The sequence below is a fragment of the Callionymus lyra genome, chromosome 7 (genome assembly GCF_982586985.1).
Source record: "Callionymus lyra chromosome 7, fCalLyr1.hap1.1, whole genome shotgun sequence".
NCBI classification, from domain to species: Eukaryota; Metazoa; Chordata; class Actinopteri; order Syngnathiformes; family Callionymidae; genus Callionymus; species Callionymus lyra.
Window position 1 is genome coordinate 24,104,379 of NC_141824.1, and position 23,296 is coordinate 24,127,674.

The 23,296-nt window shown below is 36.4% G+C and overlaps 1 protein-coding gene across 3 annotated transcripts in view; it reads left to right on the forward strand.

Annotated features, from left to right (window-relative positions):
* LOC148075757 (leucine-rich repeat and fibronectin type III domain-containing protein 1-like protein) overlaps positions 1–23,296 on the forward strand; it is a 148,021-nt gene that overhangs the window by 104,243 nt on the left and 20,482 nt on the right. For all 3 annotated transcript variants that reach the window (XM_087796287.1, XM_087796288.1, XM_087796289.1), the window contains exon 9: positions 21,689–22,329. In XM_087796287.1, the coding sequence (XP_087652413.1) occupies positions 21,689–22,329 (641 nt within the window). The remainder of the gene's footprint in view (positions 1–21,688; positions 22,330–23,296) is intronic.

Sequence of the window (23,296 nt, forward strand, 5' to 3'; positions counted from 1 at the left end):
ATTAGGTCAAGGAAAAGAGGCAGCAATGAAATGAATACCTCGATTATCAATTGAAACCATATGTTTAACATACTAAGTAAGGAAGATTTACTGAATCTCTGCTTCTTTTTTTAATTGGAAGGAACAAGAAGGGAGGCACAAGACACCCATGAATTCAAATATGTCCAGTTTTGAGTATTAAACTAAATGTATTGAATAATACACAAGAAAAATTGTCTGGATTATATGCTCCTTTTTGTTGTAAAGGGGAAATCATTGGGGCAGAAGAGCAAACAGTTCACATTTTAAGTAAAATCAATAATTACATATAATAACATTATTTTGGCTATTTAAAAATGTAATGTATAGCGGGGCATCAACAGGTATTTCCACTAGACCTAAAAATGAACTAACAATAGCACTTTTTATAATTTTGTTTTTGTTTTTAGTATGTCTATAAATACCAACCATCAGGCCAAGTTAAGTTTTAACCCTTTTGTCAAAGATATTTGTTTTTGGGTCACCTTGACCCAGAGATAATAACACAAGGGTTAAGATATAATGATGCCATTGCAATATATCAAATTCAGATTATTTATCATTGTAAAAGCACTACAATCTGTGATCATAATATCAGTCCTTGGTCCACGCTACAGAAATTATTTGAGGTAAATTTGAATTTAACTAGATTATTATCATTATCTTAACCTTTAAAAGTACTGAACTCAACTCGCAAAATGTTTAAAATGTACAAATAAACACTTTTTACCATTCCACCAACAAGTCAATCCTATCTCGTCTCTATTCAAACAGAGGTTTCGAAGGTTTCGGTCTGTGAAAAGCGCTATAAATCTTTTTGGGAAAGTTGAAATTAAATTCGGTGCTTTGGACTTTTCTTAACAAGAAATAGCTTAGTGACGTGCAGCCAAAGAAAGAAGCAGTCATTTATGAGCAAAATAAAGGTCAGATGTGATCCCAGTTAGTCATCGGACTCAGATGTGATTCTTCCTTCTTGTCATATTACTCATGCTGATGTATTGACAGCACATTGAAGTGGTGTCACCCGGCAGGACTGAGGGTAAACTCAAATATCACTCGAGTTATATTTCTTCGGTGAATCAACTCTAGAGCAGAAAAATAAACACCGTAAGGAAGCCAACGTTAAATAAAGACTTCATGTCGAGAGTTGTCTTGCCATGTCTTCAAACACACTCGTCGGTCTGCTCCACGATCTTTCCCCTTTTTCACTTGCCTCCAATAAGAACGCAGGGCAATTGACACACACTTGTGTCTGTGTAAAGAAGCTTCTCTTCCCTTCATTACTTATGGATGAATATTGGTTCTGCTTAACCTCTTTCTCAGAGTGCTTACACTAAACCAAACTCAAGTGTGCTTAAGCGTGATTGCCTCGACATACAAACCATTTGAACATTTTATGTAATTAAATATTCAATATAATGAGAGTGTTTCTTTTTTTTTTAAACAAGATTAAGGTACTACTAAACCACACAATTTGCATTTTTATTATTGTGTTGCTTTTTTTTTTATGTATGTTTGGTTTGTCAGACCACACCAAAAAGGTAATTTAAAGAAATAATAAGATTTATCCAACATGTTCTTTCCACACTCTCAAATATCTTTTAAATTAATTAACTGTATATATTTGTTTTTTTGACAAAAGTTGGTTAATGCTTAATATGTTTATAAATAATCATCAGTTTGTAAATGTTTGGCAAATATAGTAGAGGATTGATGACAGAAAAAGTTACCAAATTAAACAGAATAAAGTGCTAATACACTACGCAGTAAATTCATTTGATCCTGAAAAAGACCCAAAAAATCTGCTGAATCCCAAAATATGTAAAAAAAATTAAAAAAAAGGATATACAGTGTATCTCAAATGGAAGGACCGAAAAGTAGGTTGCAGGACTTGGCTTAAAAAAAACCAACTCCCCTGACTCTCTCAGAAGTTTTTACTTTATATATTTCTCCCTCGACTGAAATCTTGGCAAACGAGAGGTTACTTAACTCCTCCTTGAGCCAGCTGTAATCACACCCCGCTTTGTTTATACCACAAATACTTTGGAGGTGGAGACCTCCTGGATTGATGATGCGCGGTGACAAACCTTAATGTTTGACCACACAGCAGAGTGGGTGTAGTTGTGGTAAACAATATTTAATGTCCAGAAAAAAAAGTGTTTTCAGTGGGCGGGAGTTAAGCACATTTTCTAAGGTAAATATTTCATATTAAAAGAGAGTTTTGTACAAACAGACTCATACTCATGAGTACAATAAAGGTTCAACATCTATTTAAGAGACAATTTTTTTCCATGCAAAAGAGTGAAGTCTATTTACACGATCTCCAACAACATAGCAAGTGAAAACGTATTCTCTGTACGAGAAAGTTCGCTGCTACATGTTCAATTCGATGGACTTCTATGACTATACTGAGTTTATTGGCTCAAAGCTTAATATTCACCGTCAGATCTCATCCCACCAGCCAATCCTCTACTCAGCAGTACCCAGACAAAGAGAAAGAGGCTCCAGTGAGACATAAAATATGCTGCATTTACATGGAATGTGCGATGTAGTGAAGCACGAACATCCCGCAGCTTGACATTCTCTCGTTGTCGTCATTGTTGTGGGGCGATCATTATGTGAGGCTAAGAGTCAAGTTGAGAAGAGACACTGGAGACTACATCATACACCGCGGACAGGCAATGCATGTCTTTGTGTATTCAAGCATCACAGTGCACGCCACGCTTGCGTGTAATGATGCAATCAAAGTCAGAATTGACTGGAGACCAAAAGAAGTACAAGCTCCCTATATTGGCATGCAAGCTTAGTAAATAATAGGTAAGACAAGAAGCCTTTAATCTTCATTTTATAATGAAAAACTTAAATGGTCAAATATTAGTTATTAGTTTGAATAACACTCCTTGAAAGAATGCCACAAGTCAAATGCTTGAAGTATCTTATAAATCAACTAGTTAGGTGTACAGGAAGAAAATGTAATTTGTTGAATTTATTTTTTATTCATTATTAAATGTTTGAGAGGTGTGATCTTTCTTTAATTTTATTGTGGGACATATTTCTAAATACTTAGGTAAAGAGTTGCTCCCTTCTATCCTTAAAAATCATTATGTTTTCTTCTAAATGTTCCCTAAAAAAATGAAGTGTACATCCTAGTGAAGATAAAAGGGCCCTTCAAAAGAGCTCTTATGTAGAAGTCTGTAAAGGCAGGAAAGAGGAATTAGGTGGAAGGAAGAGCTGTCCAGTTTCCTTGTTCCTTTCCTCTACATTTCTGTCCACTGTTTTGTGGTAAACTTGAAAGCCAACAAACGCAGCGTTTTATAGGCTGGTCCACAATTAAAGGCGTTGATAAAGCCATTTTACCCTTGTTGAGACCAAATTAAGGTTGAGAAGTTGAAAGTGGTGCAAAAAAGCCAACAAATAACAAATGAGAGTGGATACTGAGCAAATAGGCCCAAGTTTTTACAAATTTTGTGTTAATTTTAAAGTGTAGCTCCTTATTAATTTTACAAATATTTTTATTCTATGTGAAATAGTATCAACAAATTCACAGTCTTTATAAGATTAGAATATACGGTTAGATTTATCGATTCGAGGGTCCATCCTTTTCCCATTATCACCGAGAGTATATGTTTTATCCAGCTTCAAGATCAACCAATCACAGCTTTTGAAATGATGACTCATAGCTAGAAACAGAGGTCAACGACATCTCCTCACTAGGATAGGAGATTGCTCACTGTTCTGGACTCAATGCTAAAATAAGAACTAAGTAAGGAATTAGTAGGTCATGTTAGGAGCTCTCTATGAAGACTCAGAATCTTGTCCTGTTTTTCCCTTTATGTGTTAAATTTAACCAAAAATAAGCATGTAAACTAAAAATGAGTGATACACAAACTTTTTCTTAAGAATGTATTTAGTTTGGTATTAAATGACCGTTAATTAACCATAAACACTTCAAATGCTAAGCTTCATCTAACATAAGTCAAGCAGTTCCTTGAGAAAAGTCAAGTTCAACGTGCCTTTCAATTGCAATTGTTTGGCTGACTAAACATCACACTCCATGAATTAATTTGTATCCGCTGCCTGTTTATCTGTGGAACAAGCTGAACTGCATTGTATATGAGGCCAGGGGAGATAAGAGTAAAGGCTGTGTTCATTATTCACCACCACAAGACTGACGGTGACAGCAGAAGATAACTAACAATATAATCAGCTCCAGGTCTATTCAGACGAATGATGGCGTGACGTACATTCGGAAATTTGCTCTGTGTAAACGGCGATAGCTATCAAGAGGCAGAGCTTGTGCACTACTACACAGATGAATAAACTTTGTGACATCCATATTTGCTTATTCACCGACTTCAAAGAACCGATAACGTCTCAGGGGTGTTTGCAACTTTCCCCTTTGAACCATGCTGTACAATATCCCCAGAGTTTCCTATAAATTGGATGCAAGTCAACTTCTGATCATAAAAAATAAGTAAGTAAGTAAGTCATTTGTATTTATATAGTGCTTTTCCAGACCAGGGTCACTAAGCGCTTAAACAATCAAAACAATACTCAATAAAATATATAATTTAAGGGCAAAAGGTAATAATAAAAAAGTATAAAAAAGTCTCAAACATTCTATAAAAAAAACAAAAAGTGGACATTGTTGCATGATCGCAACCATTGTTGTAATGCAATAACATTAAGAACATTCTATGAAATCACATAACTAGACAAGGTTCTCCAGGTTTTCTAACAAGCGGCGGCAAAAAGAAAAAGCCAAATACATGTCAGGGACATAGGTTTGTTTTAAAAATGGTCTGAAGTAAAGGAAAAAAAAAGAAACTAATTAATTAGAAATGACAAGTATATGAATGAAAAAGTAAGATGTAAAGCTTTTATATTAAAAGTTGTAAACCAAATAAAGAAAACTGATGAGAAAGAGGAAGGAGAGTAAATCATATGATATACAATTGTTGCAAGAAGCTGAAATTATGGAAATGCTGCTTAGTTCAATTCGCTATTCTCCCCTTTGTGCCCCCTTAATATTCATTTTTGGAAATCTCCCATAGTGAGTATGTCATGCATGTTTAAAATTTGAATAATATTGAATTTTCATGGGAGTCTTCTGCACTCCCTGTCAAGTCACTAAAGTTATTTTGTCTATTAGTAAACAAGATTAAATAGACACGTAAACAACATAACCTAAATATAGTACACTAAATAACAACATATGGTTCTAAAATTAAGCACAAAATTGACATGTATTGCATATTATGTTCAGTTTTGTGAGCCCTGAAGGATTGACTGCAGTTAACAATGCTGCAACCGAGGCTATAAATAGCCATGACGGGATAGTCGAAGGATTAATACTGTTCAGTGTTTGTGTATATCTAAATCCTTTAGCCTGGATGACCTCTGGGCAGATCAAGAGAGACAAGTTCATCCTCCAAATAACCAGCCACATCCCAGCGACAAATGTTCCGTCTCATGTTTTCTCCTTCTTTCAATCTTCGTCTCACATACACCAGCAATTTGGTTGAATAATAGCCCAGTGAGTGGTGTGCCTATGGGAGAAGCTGTCAGTTTAATTGAATCCAGTATTCTCCATTCTGCCTTCTTGCTAATTGATTCTGTCAGGCTCTTCTGCTTGACAAAAAAAAAAGTCTTCTGTCCCCCTGCGTGAATTTGACTGTTACATTGTGGCTTTCTCAATGTGACTCTTTGTGTTTGCTTGTCTTTAAATGATCTGTAGAGAGCCGCCTGAACTTGGATGCATTTGAAAAATTACATTATAATTGCAGGATTTCAGGGCATGTCTTTCAACGGTTTCATTCAGTGAGATATCAAATAAGTGAAAACATTTAACACTTTGATTAAAATCAGCTTCTGCTGAAATCAACACGCTAATACCAGCGTTATTATACATTGTATGTGTACATTTAAATACGATTATTTAAGGTGAATAAGAACACTTTTAAGTATATTAACTAAATAACTATTTACGCCCATCTGTACAGAATAAAAAAAGTGAAATAAGATTACACACAAAATAAGCAATGGAAAAACAGAACCAAGCACCAAGACAGCTATTCTTGGGAGAGTCTGAAGACAGGAACTTGAAACCTTAGCATTTTTTATCATGTTAACAGCATAGCCTGTTAGTGTCAAGACTTAATAAGAACAATAGTTTTTTTTCACCAAATATTGTGGTATTGTGGAAAACTATACTGAATACCTTAACATTGATTATATATTTGTGAGTATGTAAGGAGAGAAGAGTCTTATTTTATTGACGTTGTGGTCACTGAAACTCTGAGGAGATACGAGTGAATTGCTGACCTTATAGTAAGCGAAAACTCGATGACATCCTGCTAGTATTGACGCTTACCCTGGTGTCGAATACGTTGACATGTGGATCAATACACACACCCCCATGTGAACGCAGAGTAAGTTTCATGTGTTCACTCACTGATTCAGGTGATTTAATGGTTCGTTGAGATGTGGGCGTCAATGTGTCCCTGAGCAAGACGCTCGTTTTTCGTTAGCTGGTATGTTGTTTACTTTTCTAGGTGATTGAATTTCTTTAAAACAGTATGAAAGTAAACAAACCATTAATGGACTTGAAACATTCAACTTTGGTTGAAACATCGGCACAATTCCATTAACTTATTGTCTTATTGTTGTACATTTGGCAGCAAAACACTGATGGTCTTTTGATCAAAATACATTTCAAAATCAACTGTGAGGATCGTTGAGTCTATGTCCAGAGTGTGCGCCGTTTTATGCTCATAGGAGATCTTTGATAATGTTATGTTGTAAATCTAGCATCACATAAAGTGTAGTCAACCCTGAACATGTTATACGAGCTCATACCCTTTGATAAGTGGTAAAACTGATGTCTTTGTGAGTATGAATGTGCTCCGAAGCATTAGAATGAGGTAAATAAAAAGATTTATTTGATACATGAACTATGAACTTTAATTTAACTCTAAATGCATGCTGAAGATGTTTAAATACGTTAGACTTGCATAAAAGCAAGAAAATAATGCTTTACGTAAACGTTTTTTTTCATTAGTTAGCTGGCTTTTTAGCATCAGGACAACACAGTTTGTTTGGATAAGAAAATGTGTAGCATGTGTATGAAATATTGCATTAATTTTGACCATCAAAAAGTCTGATTCTGCAGGATCCACCATCTAAAAAAAGCCCCGCTAACTATAGTCAGAAAAAGTGGAAAAAATGTGGTGCACATCCGTTTGTGTAAAAGCTTCAATATCTTTGTAGCTCTTGATGTATTTTTAGTTGAAAGTGCACGGGTTGTTCCGCTACATTTCTTTGGATCCCATTAGATCACTGTCAGCGATGTGCACTAAAATACAACCTCTATGAAATATGCAATATATTTACTATACATGTCGGTGTGTTCCGAGGATGTATAGAAGTGCAGTCAAGGGTCAGCGCACTCCTTGCTTCGCCACTTAGCAGTTAAAGGGCGACTTCTATGACGTCAAATGGAAATGTGGGTACGACAGTTAAAGGTCGGATGTGAGGGGAATGTTTTATGTTTTATACCTCGCTTAAGGTGTAAGGTTGTGTAGTCGGAAGCATGCAGGAGGAAGTGAAGAGGTAGTTTTTTTTAAGTTTTTTTTTAGTCACTCTGCGGTTGTTATTCATCTAGTTTGACCAGACAACATGTCAGTTGTGTCTTCCCTCTCTTTTTACTTCCACTCCCCTTCAATTATCATCATCTAAAAGTGTGTCATCCCTTAATTCATACCCTACAATGACACACACACACACACACCACATTACAGAGAAACGTCTAATCTGACAATAATCTCTGCACAGATAATCCCTTTGGTGATGAACTGTAGGTAGCTAACAGATGACGATTGTGTGGTCAATGACTTAAAGTTAATACTTTTATCCTATAAAAAAATAACCTTTCCATTTTTACGTTGGTAAACAGAATGTCACTGTTTTTTTGTCTAATATAACCAGTGCTGTAGAGCATAGTTCCACATACAGTACGCTCGGAGCGCATGTATGATGTAAAGGGAACGTACTTAAGAGAATAATGTAAAGTAATTATGCAGGATCCCCCATTTGTGCAGCTTTTCCCGCGGCGTTGGCCTGGTTCATTTACCTTCAATAAGTAAATCACATTAAGGTAATTAAATGTCTCATGGAGTCGCCCCGGGTTTGTCATCGTCAGAAGCATCATGAGGAACAGTAGTCAATCAATCGCCCTTTGAATAATGAGTAATGCGGCGGTTCTTCTGTCATTCATCAGCGAGTGATTATAAACTGGTTGAGTGGTTAAATTCTGTGTAAAAATACTGTGTGAATGGAGCGAGTCAGAGCTTTTTAGTGAAATGATTGGTTCGGCTTTGAGGCGTAAAATAAGACACACCTGTAGGTTTTGTGAGGTGGTGGTAAAAATGACATTGGACATTGAGGTCGAGATGGCGTTTTATCTGCATTCACGGTGTCGAGCAACAACACAGAAAGGGTTAAAACTATTGATCTGTATTTTTATGGTCCTGATACTGATACCTAGGCTTTGAGTATTGATCAACACCAGAGTTTAAATAATAACGTTATTTCCCCACTGGGAAATAACACTGGCCATGCTTTGAAAAAAAAAGCCAAAATGACTACATATGGAATTTGGTATTTATTGAGATTAAGTGTTTTCATGTCACCAGCATTTTCAGAACATAAAGAAAATATGGTTAAACTGTTAACTTGGTTTTCTTCTATAACCTTCAAAAAATGTGTAACACTATACAAAATGACAAAACACACAACATGAGAGTGACAAAAATGTTCAAATAAAATATCCATTAATATATATAAATATGTATATACATATCTTATGACTATAGGACAACATAGGCACTTGTGTCCGCTTGGTTCTCTCTAGGGAGCTACAGAGGCCCTCATGGCTCAAAATGACGCCGTTTGGACTAAACCTGTTTTCGAATTTTATTTTTGCTTAATAAAGCCAAAAATTATATTTCTCCACTCCTTCATTATCAACGTATAGTAATAGCGAGAATAGACACATTCTCTTTGTCTCATTCCAAGGACGGTTTCAAACTAAACAGCTCTGTAGCTCACATATTAAGCAAGTTACAGCCTTTTAAAGGTTGCAAGTCCTCCAACATTGGCCTTCCTTTAGCCCTTAGGAGGTTCCCCTTTATTGTTATGTTTTGCAGTTTTGTATCTTGTAAAAATCCACAGGCAACGCTGGGTACTTCAGTGTGGATATAAAAATTGATATACAGCATGAACACAAATATGTATGGGCGGGCGGACACTTAGTGGTTCCTCTCATTTTCAGCCACTATAGGACCGTCCTTCTAAATACATTTTAGAACTTTTTATGTTATTATCTTACAGTCTGCTGGAATTTTCTCTAGTCTCTGCAGAATAGCAGCAAAGTTAACTGCTTAGTTCTGTCGGCTTTTCTTGTTTTGTTGCTCATAAGATTTGGTGTGATGTTTCTTTAGTTGCTTAATTAAGTTACTGGTTTTTAATCTTGTAGCATGACTTCTCCCCTTAAACATCCACACACAGCTTCTTCTTAGAGTCTATCTAACCTAGACAGATGAGCCGATGGGACCTTTTTTCCCAGATACCCGAACCAAATTTGAGACGCTGGATCAGACCTGCACGTGTGACACAAGTTAACTCTTTTTATTAAATAGAATCATGTTGTAGGACATACGTATATGTTTATAACACGGGGGATTGTGACCTGCAGGCCTTCAGTGCCTCTTGTAGAGTATCGCATTATGAATTCAGAAACTGTGTGACAGCTGTGAGTTGCAATTCATGAATGACACAGCTGTGCCCTGATTCTTGCACTGGCGTGTCAACGATGGGGACAGACAGGAGGCAAAGTCGGAAGTGGCAGGTTTGGAGATTGTGCAAGAGTGACAAAAACGTACAAATTTGTCAGTGAGTGGAAAAGAATATAGAGGAGAGTGAAAATTGGGAACTAAAACATTGAATGCTTTGGTAGGTTAATAAAGAAAAAAAAAACACATTATTTATAAGTTTGATAGATTTATTCTCTTAATATAAAATATATATATATATATATATATATATATATATATATATATATATATATATATGTATATATATATATATATATATATATATATATATAAATTATTTGCATATGTAAGAACAAATGTCCAGGGCAGTAAACATTATCAAACTGGTTAAAAAACAATCAAGCTGACATAATAGAAGACTCTGTAAGAGAACAAACATTAAAAAATAGCGCAAATATCAACTCATGTATGGTCAACATTACCACAGGATGTGACAATGTAAGATGAAAGTTTTATTCCATCACACCCAGGCATTATTATTGTGTACTGTAGAGCTCTAAATCCCAAAGGTCAAGTCCGAGTATTAACCGAAGAAATAACTTTTTTATTCTCCCCATAAAGAGCATAGACTCCTTAGACTCAGAGCTTTTATTATTGTAAACAAATCGCTTCTATATTTATCTGCGACACAACCGTAACAAAGTGCTACAAACGCCCTCGGAAATCTATGTATTAAGTGCTGAAGCACAGACGTGCTGTCGCTTTAGAGGCCAGTAACAATGGGATTACCGTTTACTTTATCTCTCGTTGATTATCCTCAGCCCGCGGACGAGATGAGAGTGAGGCCATCTCTTCATATTAAATAAAATGCGTACAAGCAGAGACTTTAAATCTGATCAGAGACGAGCTGCGACATAAACACAATAATGGACAGGTTTTGTAAATCAAAATCTACTTCATGTATACGGCGATAAATCGACAGACCTTTAAAGCGGATGATCATAAGTGTCATTTATGCAGCTCATCCCCATGCCTGTGCTTCTATTCGTCCCATGAAACATACTTCATACACTCTGACATCCTCAGGAGAGACAGTTCCATTCCACGCTTATGCAACCACTTGCCTCCTGTCCCTAATTCATCTTCGCAGTGCGCATCCGAGTTACAACCTGTCCCTATAGGTCTGTTCAAAATTCAGTAGCAGGATGTCACTTTCTACATCTTTCAACTGCACTTTCCCTTGCAGAGCATTGACGGTCGGGTATGCTTTTGACCTGTAGCCTTGGTCCACGTCGATGTCTTTGCACAAACATAATAAATAAATAACATTGAAAAAATCTGTACATGGCATTGACTGCTACTCTATCCCACACATGAATCAACGGCGAAACATTCACTCTGAGTCAAGCCCGAAAAATAGGATTCCTCTTTTTTTTTTGCACTTTTTCTCCTTTACTTGCATGAGATTTATTGGCTTGACATTTGGTGTTGAGCAGCCGTATATTCAAAGGATTATATTTCAACTCTTCTATATTTTCGCAGATGTATCGTGGATTTATTTCATAGAACGAGTTTCTAGGCACAGATGTGAATATGAGTCATCGCTGGTATTGGCCAAAAAGAATAGAAAATAAAACCTTTTGGTATTGTCAGTTTGTATGGGGGAGGGAGGAAGATCAGCATGTACGAAAGTGAGATTTCGGTCAATAAAAAGGTCTTCTGAAAAACTCATGATCATGAAAGAAACCCTAGAATTATCGCACACATGCAGGTTTGCTAGAAAAGGGTCAATGCCCACTGACACCGAAATTGTAATTCATTATTCAGGTCGCATTTTTCACCTGACATGCTCTTAAGGTCAGGACTTTGAGCACGTTTGAGCAAAAATGTAAAGCTTAGTATTCATTTATTTGCCTTAGAAATAAACACAAAGTGCAGGTCACCATCCTTTCTCAGAAATCACATTTCTACTCTTGTTTGCATTATTTTATAATGACGCCAACAATCCATGTAAATATTTAAACATCCACCTGGATAAATAAAAGTTCAGTTTCATAAAAGAACAACTCTAATAACAGATCCTTCCATTCATGGTTATAAACCTCAGCCTTTATTTCCTTTTAAATATTTGATGTCATTCATGGCCCTTACGCCAAAAGACTCACAGTGACTTGTCCATGAATTATGCAAAAGTGTCGAAACAGAAATATTGTGGCTATATATTTTTCTACACAATTAGTTTATAACTTTTCTGTGTTATGTATTCATCTTTATTGGTACTCTCAACAATAATAAGAGAAATGTATCAGTGGAACAATCATTTGAGGTGGCTCTGCAACCATGGTATGAATTATTTACTGGTATTCTCCTCATGCCTGAGGTGCCAAATGGAGACACGTTGCTGTCTTTACCTCAACAGGAACTAGTCCTTTATGGGAATCTGAGAATTCCGGTTGCCAGCTGGAAGCTGCTCCGGATTTTCTTCGCCTGACAAGATGTGTTTAAATGCGTTTTTTTGGCCTTGCTATTTTGCAGAATAAATCAGTGGTGCGGCCATCTTTGAAACCTCAATCAATGGAAAAAAGATCAACCTTTGCTTTTGTTTTATAAACATCCCCGTGTGTTACGATTGTGATACTCCCATATTGTCACCTTCTTTTCTACAGTTTACTCACATATTTCTCTTCCTGTGATAGTTGAAAGCACTCGACTAACATTTCTGTTCTATGGGACACAAAAAGAAAAAACAAGCTAATGATTACATGCTTGTGTTGGACACGTCAGGGAATAAACTCATTACTTGGCTAAGAGTCAAACAAAGAATTTAATAATAGAGAAATAGATGAGGATTTTAGACAGACACGATCCAACAACCCCAATCAATGTAACAGAAAATGAAATTATCATTTAACCAACGTCATCGGAATTGATGGTAATCGTCGTTGGAAAGCATTAAGGAATAGTTCTATTGATTTTGGGCGACCTGTGGAGAACTGAAGAAATGAATGAGCTCATTCATTAGCCCTTACAGATCTTTTGTTCCGTCATGTATACACTCTTGATGATTGTTCTCTGGATCGGCTTACAGATCTATGCGTTGCATTGAAGGTAGAATAAATCTAAACCATTTATTCCACTGCCCAACCAACAATTATACAAGATGTTGATCTTAAAGATTATTACATGACTTTTATCCTATAAAAATATAGAAAAAAATACATTTTTATCCGAAATGAGATACATTTGTTTTCCTGGAGATTAATCTTCTTTACCATAACCACACCCACTCTGCTGTAATTCGCCAAGCAACAAAGTTTGTCACTGCGTCTCTTCAATCTAAGTAGTCTCCACCTTCAAGGGACTCATTGTGTAAACAAAGCAGATGATGTCCCATTGATTTGTCATAATGGACTCTTGTTTTATAAAGTAATAACTTAAAATGAGAGCATCATTATGTTGAGGGTCATTAGCTGCCATATAATATACTGTATGTGTTACATATTTGTTATTTGTTTTTCTGTTTCTAAAATCCATGATGACCAGATAGCAAGTGGGTATAAAATATCAGTATTTAAGTATGGTATCAAAAAAAACGATTATCCATTGAGAGACTATAAATTCATCGTTGGACCAACCCACTTTTGTCATTTCTCCATTATGTATGTAGAGAGGAAGGGTTTTGTGTGCTGCAGTCAACCTTTGGCCCTCCATTGTGCAGTCATGCCAGTTTCCGAGGGAGAATAATTGGCAAGCTAAATTATTTAAAAAATGGTCAGGGCACATTATCATAAATATTCACTTAACATTCTAGTAAAATCAACGTTTTAGAAAACAGCGATCTGGTGACGCTTCTAGGGCAAAAATGTGTCGATATAGTCGTCCATTATGGGAATTATTTCCCGACACTCTTTTTAATGATATAAAATACATTTTTTATGTTTGGTATCCAAGATGATTTCATAAAATGTACCTTACATAAAAGCTGGCAGGACTTTTTAAAGACACTGGGTTGGCTCATGTACAGCACCTGTTCACGGCATCCCACGAGTGTGTCACTGACACAAGTTTGTCATCATACTTCTATAATTGACTGATACCCACATTGTTTACAAATTGTATGTGTCCTGTCTATTTTTAATGCACTTCCACTGGCCTTATTTCCATTATTAGGTTATGATTCTACATCTGGCTTACTGGTGCATTCAATGACACTTGAAAAAACAGACACATCTACTTTCTTTATTTGAACCACTTTTAAGTTTCGTTAATGTACAAAATGTACTTTATGATTTTTTAGAAAAACAGGTTATTGTGATAAGATCATTTCAAAATTCTTAACAAATCTTTAAACACTGTAGTTAATATTTGAAGTATGAATTACACTTGCTGACAAAATAATATAAATGACAAAGGATTATGTAAAAACACATTATTGGAATCATCGTAATTTAACGTCTATTCAATATTTAGATTAAATTATATTTCGTTTTTACTTAAATTTGCACTCCCTTAAAATTTATAAGAAATCTAGAAATCTCCCTCACTTGGTATGTAATACATATGGTTTCTTTAAAATTGGTTTTGTTTTAATATTCATGGGGGTCTTTTTATTGCGACACACAGTTCACTTTACTTAAGGAAAAAAAAAGACCAGTCATATTCTCTAGTAGTGATGTGAGGAAGCTCTTTTTAGTCACTTTGTTTTTTCAAAATTAGATATGTTTTCGAATCACGTAGTAAATGTTCATAACTGTAGTTCATTGTTTCAGTGTGTATGAGCGATTTGCTTAAGTTGTACATAAATAATCCCTCACAGGATAGCCACAGAGTCAAGCTGTGAAACTAACCTTTACCCTACATCCACCTGTAACTGTTCGTCAATAAAGATTAACTTTATTCACTCTATTAGTACTAGACTAGGGGATAAACTAAATAACTATGGTTATAAACATTTACTATGTGATTCGAAAAAAGACTTTCATTGTGGTGGAAACGAAGTCACTTAGAAGAGCTGCTGCTGCATAACTACTGAAGAATATTGCTGGTCCTTTTTAGCTTAAGTATCATGAACTGGTGCATCACAATAACACTAGATGTGAATGTTATTAGATATGAAAATGTTGAGATACGACTATCACGACATACGATTCTATTTAGAAAAACAATTCCACAGTCACCTCCCTTACTATTCTATTTATTCTATTTTATACAGGTTTTATACTATCATTTCCATTTAACATCCACTTGTGTTCTTGCCTCGACCATCAACCACAACGGTAAAAAGTGTTGCAGGGCCGACAGCCTCCATCTTTCTCTGTGTGGGTGTGGTATTTTTTGTTTCTTTTACTCAACAACTATGTACACAATCTGCTGGATCTAACTTTGAAGAAATGTGTTTTGACTGATACAGAGTTGTTGAGAGAAATGTTATGCAGTTCTCAGTGGGATATCCCAATTGACTCTTCAAGTTGTTAGATGTTGATCGGCAGCGAGCTTGTGCTTTGCAGCGATGATGCAAGGAATAACCAAGGGAAATGATAGCAATCTTCTGTAATTACAAGTCTTTCACTGCAGAAGTGTTCAAAACAGTCATGAGAGGTAATGAGAGATACACAACAAAATGGGGCCGTTGGTTACAGGATGGCGACGGATCTGATCCAGACTGTTCCAATAAACACGGACACATTATCTTATTCAAAGGAAGCCGAGGGTGACATGTGTTGTGACAGATCTGTCGCTATCTTATCCGTCGCCGTCAACAACATATTTATTTGATTTGTACTTACACATATTCTGTAGCCATGCCGCCACAGAATGAACAAATAACAGACAGGTTGGTTAAGTATATACTGCTTTTTTTGCTGTCGTCCTTTCAGACTCTGATCGCGTGGATGCACACGCTCTTTGGCATCTGTACCGTGATGAAGCACATTTGACACACTAAGCCCTGAGATGAACACGGTATAAGGAAAGGGAATGTGATCAAACACTGTCATTGTTTATAGCTTTGCATCTGATTTGAAGCAATCCTGACATCATTTGCAAATTATTCGAGTGGTTACACAACGGGTGGAGGAATACTTTGTCAGTGTGAACATCAAAAGTCCAGTCACATGTTGGCATATAATGTATGCATGTATTTGCATGAATCCAGGCTTGTTTAAACGATATTGTTGGATTTCTATATGGATTTAACCACTTCAAAATATACCTCGACAACAAATTGTAGTCTTTTTTTATTATTCATAGTATTGTTGAAGCAACTGTTCCAAAGTTTGTAAGTAAGTAAGTAATAGTTAGCTATAAAGCACCTTTCTAGACCAAGGTCACAAGGCACTTGAACAATCAAAGCAATACACAGTTAAAAATACCTCAACATTTAAAACTGTAAAAGGCTACGACAACATAAGATAAACACAGGAGTCTCAGAAAATCAGGGAAAGCCTACACAAATAAAAATGTCTTAAGATGTTTCTTGAAAGAGTCAGTAGATCCATCAAGCGCAGAGAGAGGAAGATCGTTCCAAAGCTTAGGAGCAACAGCCTGGAAGGATTTCTCTCCTCTGGTCAGGGAATGTGAGTTCAGGAACTGTCAGTAGTAGTATTTGTTTTTCTTTCTTTCTTTAATTTAGGTAGTGATGAAGCTTCATGAAGCAATGTCATGTTGTTAAGAGGTCAGTAGGTGGCGCCATCAGTTTAAAAATGGTGTGATGGTTCATGAAAACAAAAATTAAAAAGAGACCACCATCTCATGGGCTCTGGAAATAAAGACACTGCTTCATGAGCCTATCACTAATTCTAGGATCATTGCCATCAAATGAGTTCAAAGTTCATAACAACTAAGTTTCAGTTGAAAATGTAGACAAGGATAATACTTCTAAAAAAAATGTAGATTCTGAATCATCCATTATTCACTTGTTTGGCTACTTACTGCTATTGCTCAGGTTCAGTCCCAAACAAGGGAAAATAGTAACTTAAAAAAAAATAATTGTATTGGACTGCAAATCCAGGTAAGCTTAGTGACAGTTAACTCAATGATGCTGCTAAGCTTTCTGTAGTGCAAATGTGTCAAACTCATGGCCCACCAAGTAATTATCTGTGGCCCACCGGATGTTCAGACCAATGATTAACAAACAAGATAAGACTACAAAGATAAATAAAGGAAAATACGTAATGTTTTTCAACAATAATTCCTAAAGCTGGAATAAACCTGATGCAGAATTAAAGTAAAGCCTCTAAGATTTCCAATATTGATGAAAGTAGTTTCATTGATTTGATTGAGTGTTATTTTTTTAAGTGTAATGAGCTTCTTGGTGGAGCTATCCAGTGTCTCAGTGTTGTTTATCTTACAAAGCCAGAACCAGAAACCAGAAAGACCAAACACACAAGTGAAACCCAAATCTGGCACTAGCATATGCCAACAATTTGTCAGTGGTTCTTAGTTTGGAGACAATGTCTCCAGCACTGATACTGAAATTCCTGTCATCATCAAAAGGAATTCAAGAGTCACATTTATTATTTTTATTGGCTAAATAACAAGATGAGATTAGAGAAATGGATGAAACCCAAACGTAGATATACATTTACTTTGCACCGGCTGTGTAATGTTTTTTTGGGGGGAAATTGCTTTTGATTCATAAGACACTGAAGCTTTCACTTTCAACTCTGGAGACTAATGGCTACAGGAGATGCATTTGACAGCATCTTCCTCTTTGGAAACAACGTGAACCCCGGGAATCCTCAGCAGGTATCCTGTGGTTCTGCTGATGAGGATGGTTTTTGGGTGGAATATAAACTCTTTAAAAGGAAATTGTGTAGCGCACAGTTGAGTCTGACAGCTCAATAAGAGCTGAAGGCTTTGTTCTGTTGCCATTGAAATAACAGATTTTCTCTTCTCGTCTTCGCGCTTATTCAGAGCATATTCCGGTTGATTGGGGTGGGAGGCAGAACATTTTTTGACATCAATTTAACTCTGATTTCCTCCCACAGTCCAACGCTACAATTGGCAATGTTTATGAAGTGATATTAATAAAATACATCTTAGCTGTGGTGAAACAGATGAGGTTTCATGATACAGTTTCTTCATTTTTAAAGACCACTAGATGGCACTCTTTGCTTTATAACCGTTATCTCTCATCTATCGATTCAATGACACTTGGCATCATTTTCAAACTGAGAGTGCCATCTAGTGGTCTTTAAAAATGAAGACGTTGTATCATGATACCTCATCAGCTGTTTCATGAAGCTTCATCAACCCATTACCAGTCATTACCCACCACCGATGACTAAATGTGAGCGTAGATTGACCAGTGTATTGAGAGAGACAGACTTTATTTCCTGTTAAATGCTTCGTTGCTTCCTTATGAACATTTGGAAGCACCACATTTTAAGGTTGAATCCATCACAATCACTTGTGAATCCAAGAAAAACATAGTAAAACAAGTTTCAGCATTCTCTAACTTAGTTATCACCCTGACCATTGAGTACTGTCTGTCTATATTTACACTTTTCAACTTATCAGTCTCTTTCAGCTCAAAGAAACTCGGCTTATGACTTTTTGGATCAAAAGGAAGAACAAAAATATTAGAACTTATATTATTAAGAAGGAAATATACATTGTTTTATCTGTTGCTTTTGGACATTTTATGACCAGCCCTAATGTTATCAGTCTTATGGGAAAAAAAGTGTTTCCAGGACAACCAGGGGACATTATCTCCCTCTCGCTACTGGGTTTTCCCCAAGGCTTTGTGTCAATTGGACTTGTCCAGAACACCTCACAAGGGAAAATATCCATGCAGGTGGCATCTTGACAGGATGCACTGGGCGACTTAACATTCGTTCTATTTCAATGTGACATCAGAAATCAACTGCTGACTTGTTTTTTCTATTAAAACTGTTATCGATGATCCGGTCACCGTCAACAGGATTCGACATGCAATTTCAAGCTGAATAACAACATACCAAGGCAGCTTTGTGGCATGTATTGTTTTAAAGGCAGACAAAGTTTCAAATGTTAAACATTCCAATCCAAGTCACCCCTCATTCCGCCTACTCATATGTGAAGCTAGTTGCTGCTGATTTTCTGCACAGCCTGAGGGCAGACAAGGTTTAAGCAAATACATTTAGGTGGGAAGAGTCTTTGGTGATTGTTGAGGCAATGTAAGTGTAAGTGTCACACAACACTGCAGATCATTTCTGTTTTATTTTTTAAACACAATAACATGTTATTTTGAAGAATCTCATCTAAGGTGTCAAGCAAATTAAAAGTTTTTAAAAGTACTTAATTTTCATATTTATGCCAAAACAATTATTGATTTCATTAAGAAAGATAAAATACAAAAGAGGCAGGTGTTGATTAGCTTTCAGTTTTCTTCCATTTATTTATTAAACTATAAATAATACGAGCTAATGTGATGAAAATTGTGTCGTCACCATAATCATATGTAATTATTCCTAAAAAAGATAGTTAAAGGGCTTTGTTACACACACGATGGATGGACATTTCAGCTACTCAAGTGGCCATTCTTTGGACATAATTATATATTCTTAGGTGATCATTTGTTTAAAGGATCAATCTTTATGTTGAAATATATAAAATAATTGAAGAAAATGATCACTAGTGTCATAACGGGGTTATTACAATGTTCAATGTAATGTTTTTCAATGGAAAAGAAGAGAGAAATGTTCTTTTTATATCAGTTTCTCGTATTAACTTGTAACCTTATAGTCTATTTTATAAAAACAACCATGACTGTGATGCCTTACTAGGCGTTGTGGGTTCTTGGACACTTACAGACTCTTGAAGAAAGGTTAGTCCTGCCAAAGTTACAGAGCATTGATAATATTATAGCCAGTTTTACTACGAGAGTCATGGCTGATCAAAATTAAACCAATTATTACAGAAAATATATTTTTTTAAATGACAATAAAGCAAAAAAAGGTATCATATTGTTGCTTTAATCTATAGTATAAAGGGCTGTATTGTCATGTTTTATTTGGAGTAGCTAAGTTGTTTGGAAAGAAACAAACCAATACGACAGAGGCCACTGGATAACAGGGATTTACAACAGAGCTGAGACTGTGATGCAATTTCGTCGTCTCCCCGTAGGTTTTATTACTGTAATATCTCACCAGCTTTGTTCCGGTCTCACCCTGCAAAACTGATTACTAATGTGCATCAGTGGAGCAATAAAAGAATCATGTTTAAATAATCGGTTGAACACACGTTTTCCACGCTATTATTTTAAAAAGACGCTTTCGAACATTCATGTCTGGTCCGTCTCCATGACGACACCGTTATAATCAGTCACGACTTGTGCAGTGCGGCGTCTCAATTCTTTTTGACAATTGACATATTGATAAATTATTTGCAGCTCCGTGTGGCCATTCACGACTTTTACTTTCCAACTTTGATCTAAACTTCTGTTTGCTGGATTTTATGTGTTTCCCTGATCAATGACTTCTCCTGCTTTTAAGAATAAAACTCCAGTCTGCTCGAACATAAACATGCTCAAAGTGGAATAATTCAGAAGAAAATCTGCATAAACCAGACTTGGATTCAGTTAATCTGGATATTTTTATTTCCATATTTTCCTGAGGGGAGACGTGGAGTGGAATAAATAGAATTGAAGCATCTACCTTTGGGAGAATGGAGATATATGGTGACAAAGGGAGGATTCATAAACATATTTAATTAGAGATACTGGTCTACTTGCTGCTTTGCGGTTTGGAGCTTTGTGACTTTCTATTTTTTTTTTTACAGATCACAGGCTTTGGAGATATAAAAAGTGCAGCTCGGGTGCTGCAAGCACAAAAGAAACAAAATACAATTACGTCCCATGAATCATTTTGGGACTCGAGGAAGCTAGCCAAGTGAATGCAATCATCACATTTCGACTTGGGATAGGATTCAATGTCGTACAAGTTTCAGCTTTTGTTTGACTGTTATGTACAAGCAGTCATTGAAGGACTGAGGGAGTCTTCTGATGCACTTTGTATTCAGCTGGGTTCGCATTCCTACTGATGAAGCAATTACAAAACGTCAAGCGTTGTGGTTTATTCTGAATTCAAGCAAGCTTTGAAATGATTAAATACTTGTTTCTATTGAAAATGTGTAAAAGTAAAAAGATTGTGGAGCGTGTTTCATGAAACCAAAAGTATGTGTTTTGGCTCGAGAAGAGAATGACTTGAGAACACCAGATCGAGTATCAAATCTATCAAAAAGTTACAAAAACAAAACTTCAGACGAAAAAGAGATTCGAGGAGATAAATTAACAAGGAGAGTTCACACAAATTATAATACCAAGCAGACCTGAAACCTGGAAGTCAAAAAGAATTGATGAGGAAGAACAGAAAGTTTCAAAAAGAAACTCACAGAGAGAACACCTCAAGCATAGATGTATCAGAACACTTGTTAAATTCACCAACAGTGTATCGTTGGTCTGACACTCATGCTGAGCAGGTGAGCACATTATTCCAAGCTGTGTGTCATTATCTTTTAATAAAGAAAGGGGAAGAAAACTGAATAAACTAAGCAAAATAAAAGTAGAATGGAAACTCTAAACATTACAGGAAGTTTCACCATCATTGTCAGTTTTGTTGTTGGGGGACAAAAACACAATATGAAACACCAAGACACAGGAAGAAACCCTGAAATGGAAAATTATGAATCAAAGACAAGGCATACATGGTTGTGGAACTTTCCAACAAGTAGTAAATGTTTTCTTTGCCTACAAGTTCCCTTTAAGAAATTGTTCCCACTAAAGCAATCATTAAACTAGTGTTGATTGTTCCTTAACCATTAGGTTAACACTACTTTCTCCTCTTCTGTCTTCACAGGATGATTCCTTCGAGCAGCAACGACTTCCTGGTCCGTGACCTTGCCGCTGGAAGAAACTATGATCTTTGCGTCCTTGCCGTTTTCGATGATGTCATCACATCACTCACCGCAACACGCCCTTTAGGATGTCTATCTTTCACCACGGACACAGAGTTCAGCCAGTGTCAAGCGTTGCACAGCCACTTCTTAGGGGGGACGATGATCATCATCATCGGTGGGATCATCGTCGCATCTGTTCTGGTCTTCATCATTATCCTAATGATCAGATACAAAGTTTATAGCCATCAAGGGGCGGGCCACGGGAAGTCGGCCATTTCCTCAAGTATGCCAAGACCGCAGAGTAATGGTCAAGGAGGGCAAGTCCAAGTCCTGGCCCACTCTAGCTCAAAAGTGACTGATAGCCAAGATGATCAAGCAGTTGGCGGACACAGAGTCATGTCACCGAGCAGCACCCTGAGGGACACTGTGGCATTGGTGGAGGAGGACAGCGGTGGCCGGAGCTTGACAAGAACTGACTCTTTGCCCAACGAAGAGTTGCTGTCACCCAGTAAATCCCGCTTCTGCTCCCGGGTAGCCATCGAGATGAAAAGCAGACCACCATCTGTCGCCAAAGAAGCCACCTCCCCCAAGGACCTGGCAGGTATCAAAGACATTATATAGAAAGAGGTTCACAGAACCGGTGGGAATACAAGTGTAAGAAAGGAGCATTAATAGGATGTCATCAAAGAGGTTGTAGTTTAGAGAGACAGTATGTATATGTTCCTGGAAGAACAACAATGATTCATAATCAAAGGCAATAGGAAAAAACGAGAGAACATGTAGTTAATTACTAAGAAACAAACATTAGATACTGTTTATCAGACTAATATTGACTAAAGACTCGTGGTGAATTAATAGCTGTAAAAAATAAGTTTTCTAGGTGACCACATGATTTAGTGAAATAACGTTGTCTTAAAAAGTAAGAGAACTTTTAACATTTAGCAAGACAACGCAAATACACCAATCTTTTTGCAATCAAATTGTCACACACTCAATACTTGTGTTTGTTTCTTCTTTGTTTCTTCTTGGGTTTATCATGTAGCTATGCAACAGCATGGTTGAATTTACTACTCACAGCAAGAGGAATGCCAGTTGGAGTCCAGTGTTTGTGTCTTCTCTCACTGTGTGGGTGGGATTTCTGGGACGGTTGAGTAGCATATATAGTAGCATATATGCAAAGCAATTGGCTACCCCATATTGTCCAATGAATGAATACATCAAAAACAAACCACCCAAATAGCATATACCTCTGCCAACCCACCCATTTCCACCCATATTAAGATTTTTTCATCCATTATAAATTCTCTCAATTTATTAATATTGTTATAATTCTAATAATGCAATGCTTGTTTAAGCATTTGAAAAGTGAGCTGAAATGAGAAAACAGGTGACGGTGGGGTTATGGACATTGCTGGCACAACACACACAGTAGGTGTTAAGAGGACTTTGTTGTGTTCAAGCTGTTGAAGAAATCGAAATTTTAAAAACATTTCTTTGTATTCACATCATTCTCCAGATCATGAACTTTAGTTTTGCTGAGTTTTTCAGATATTTCGGAACATCAGAAA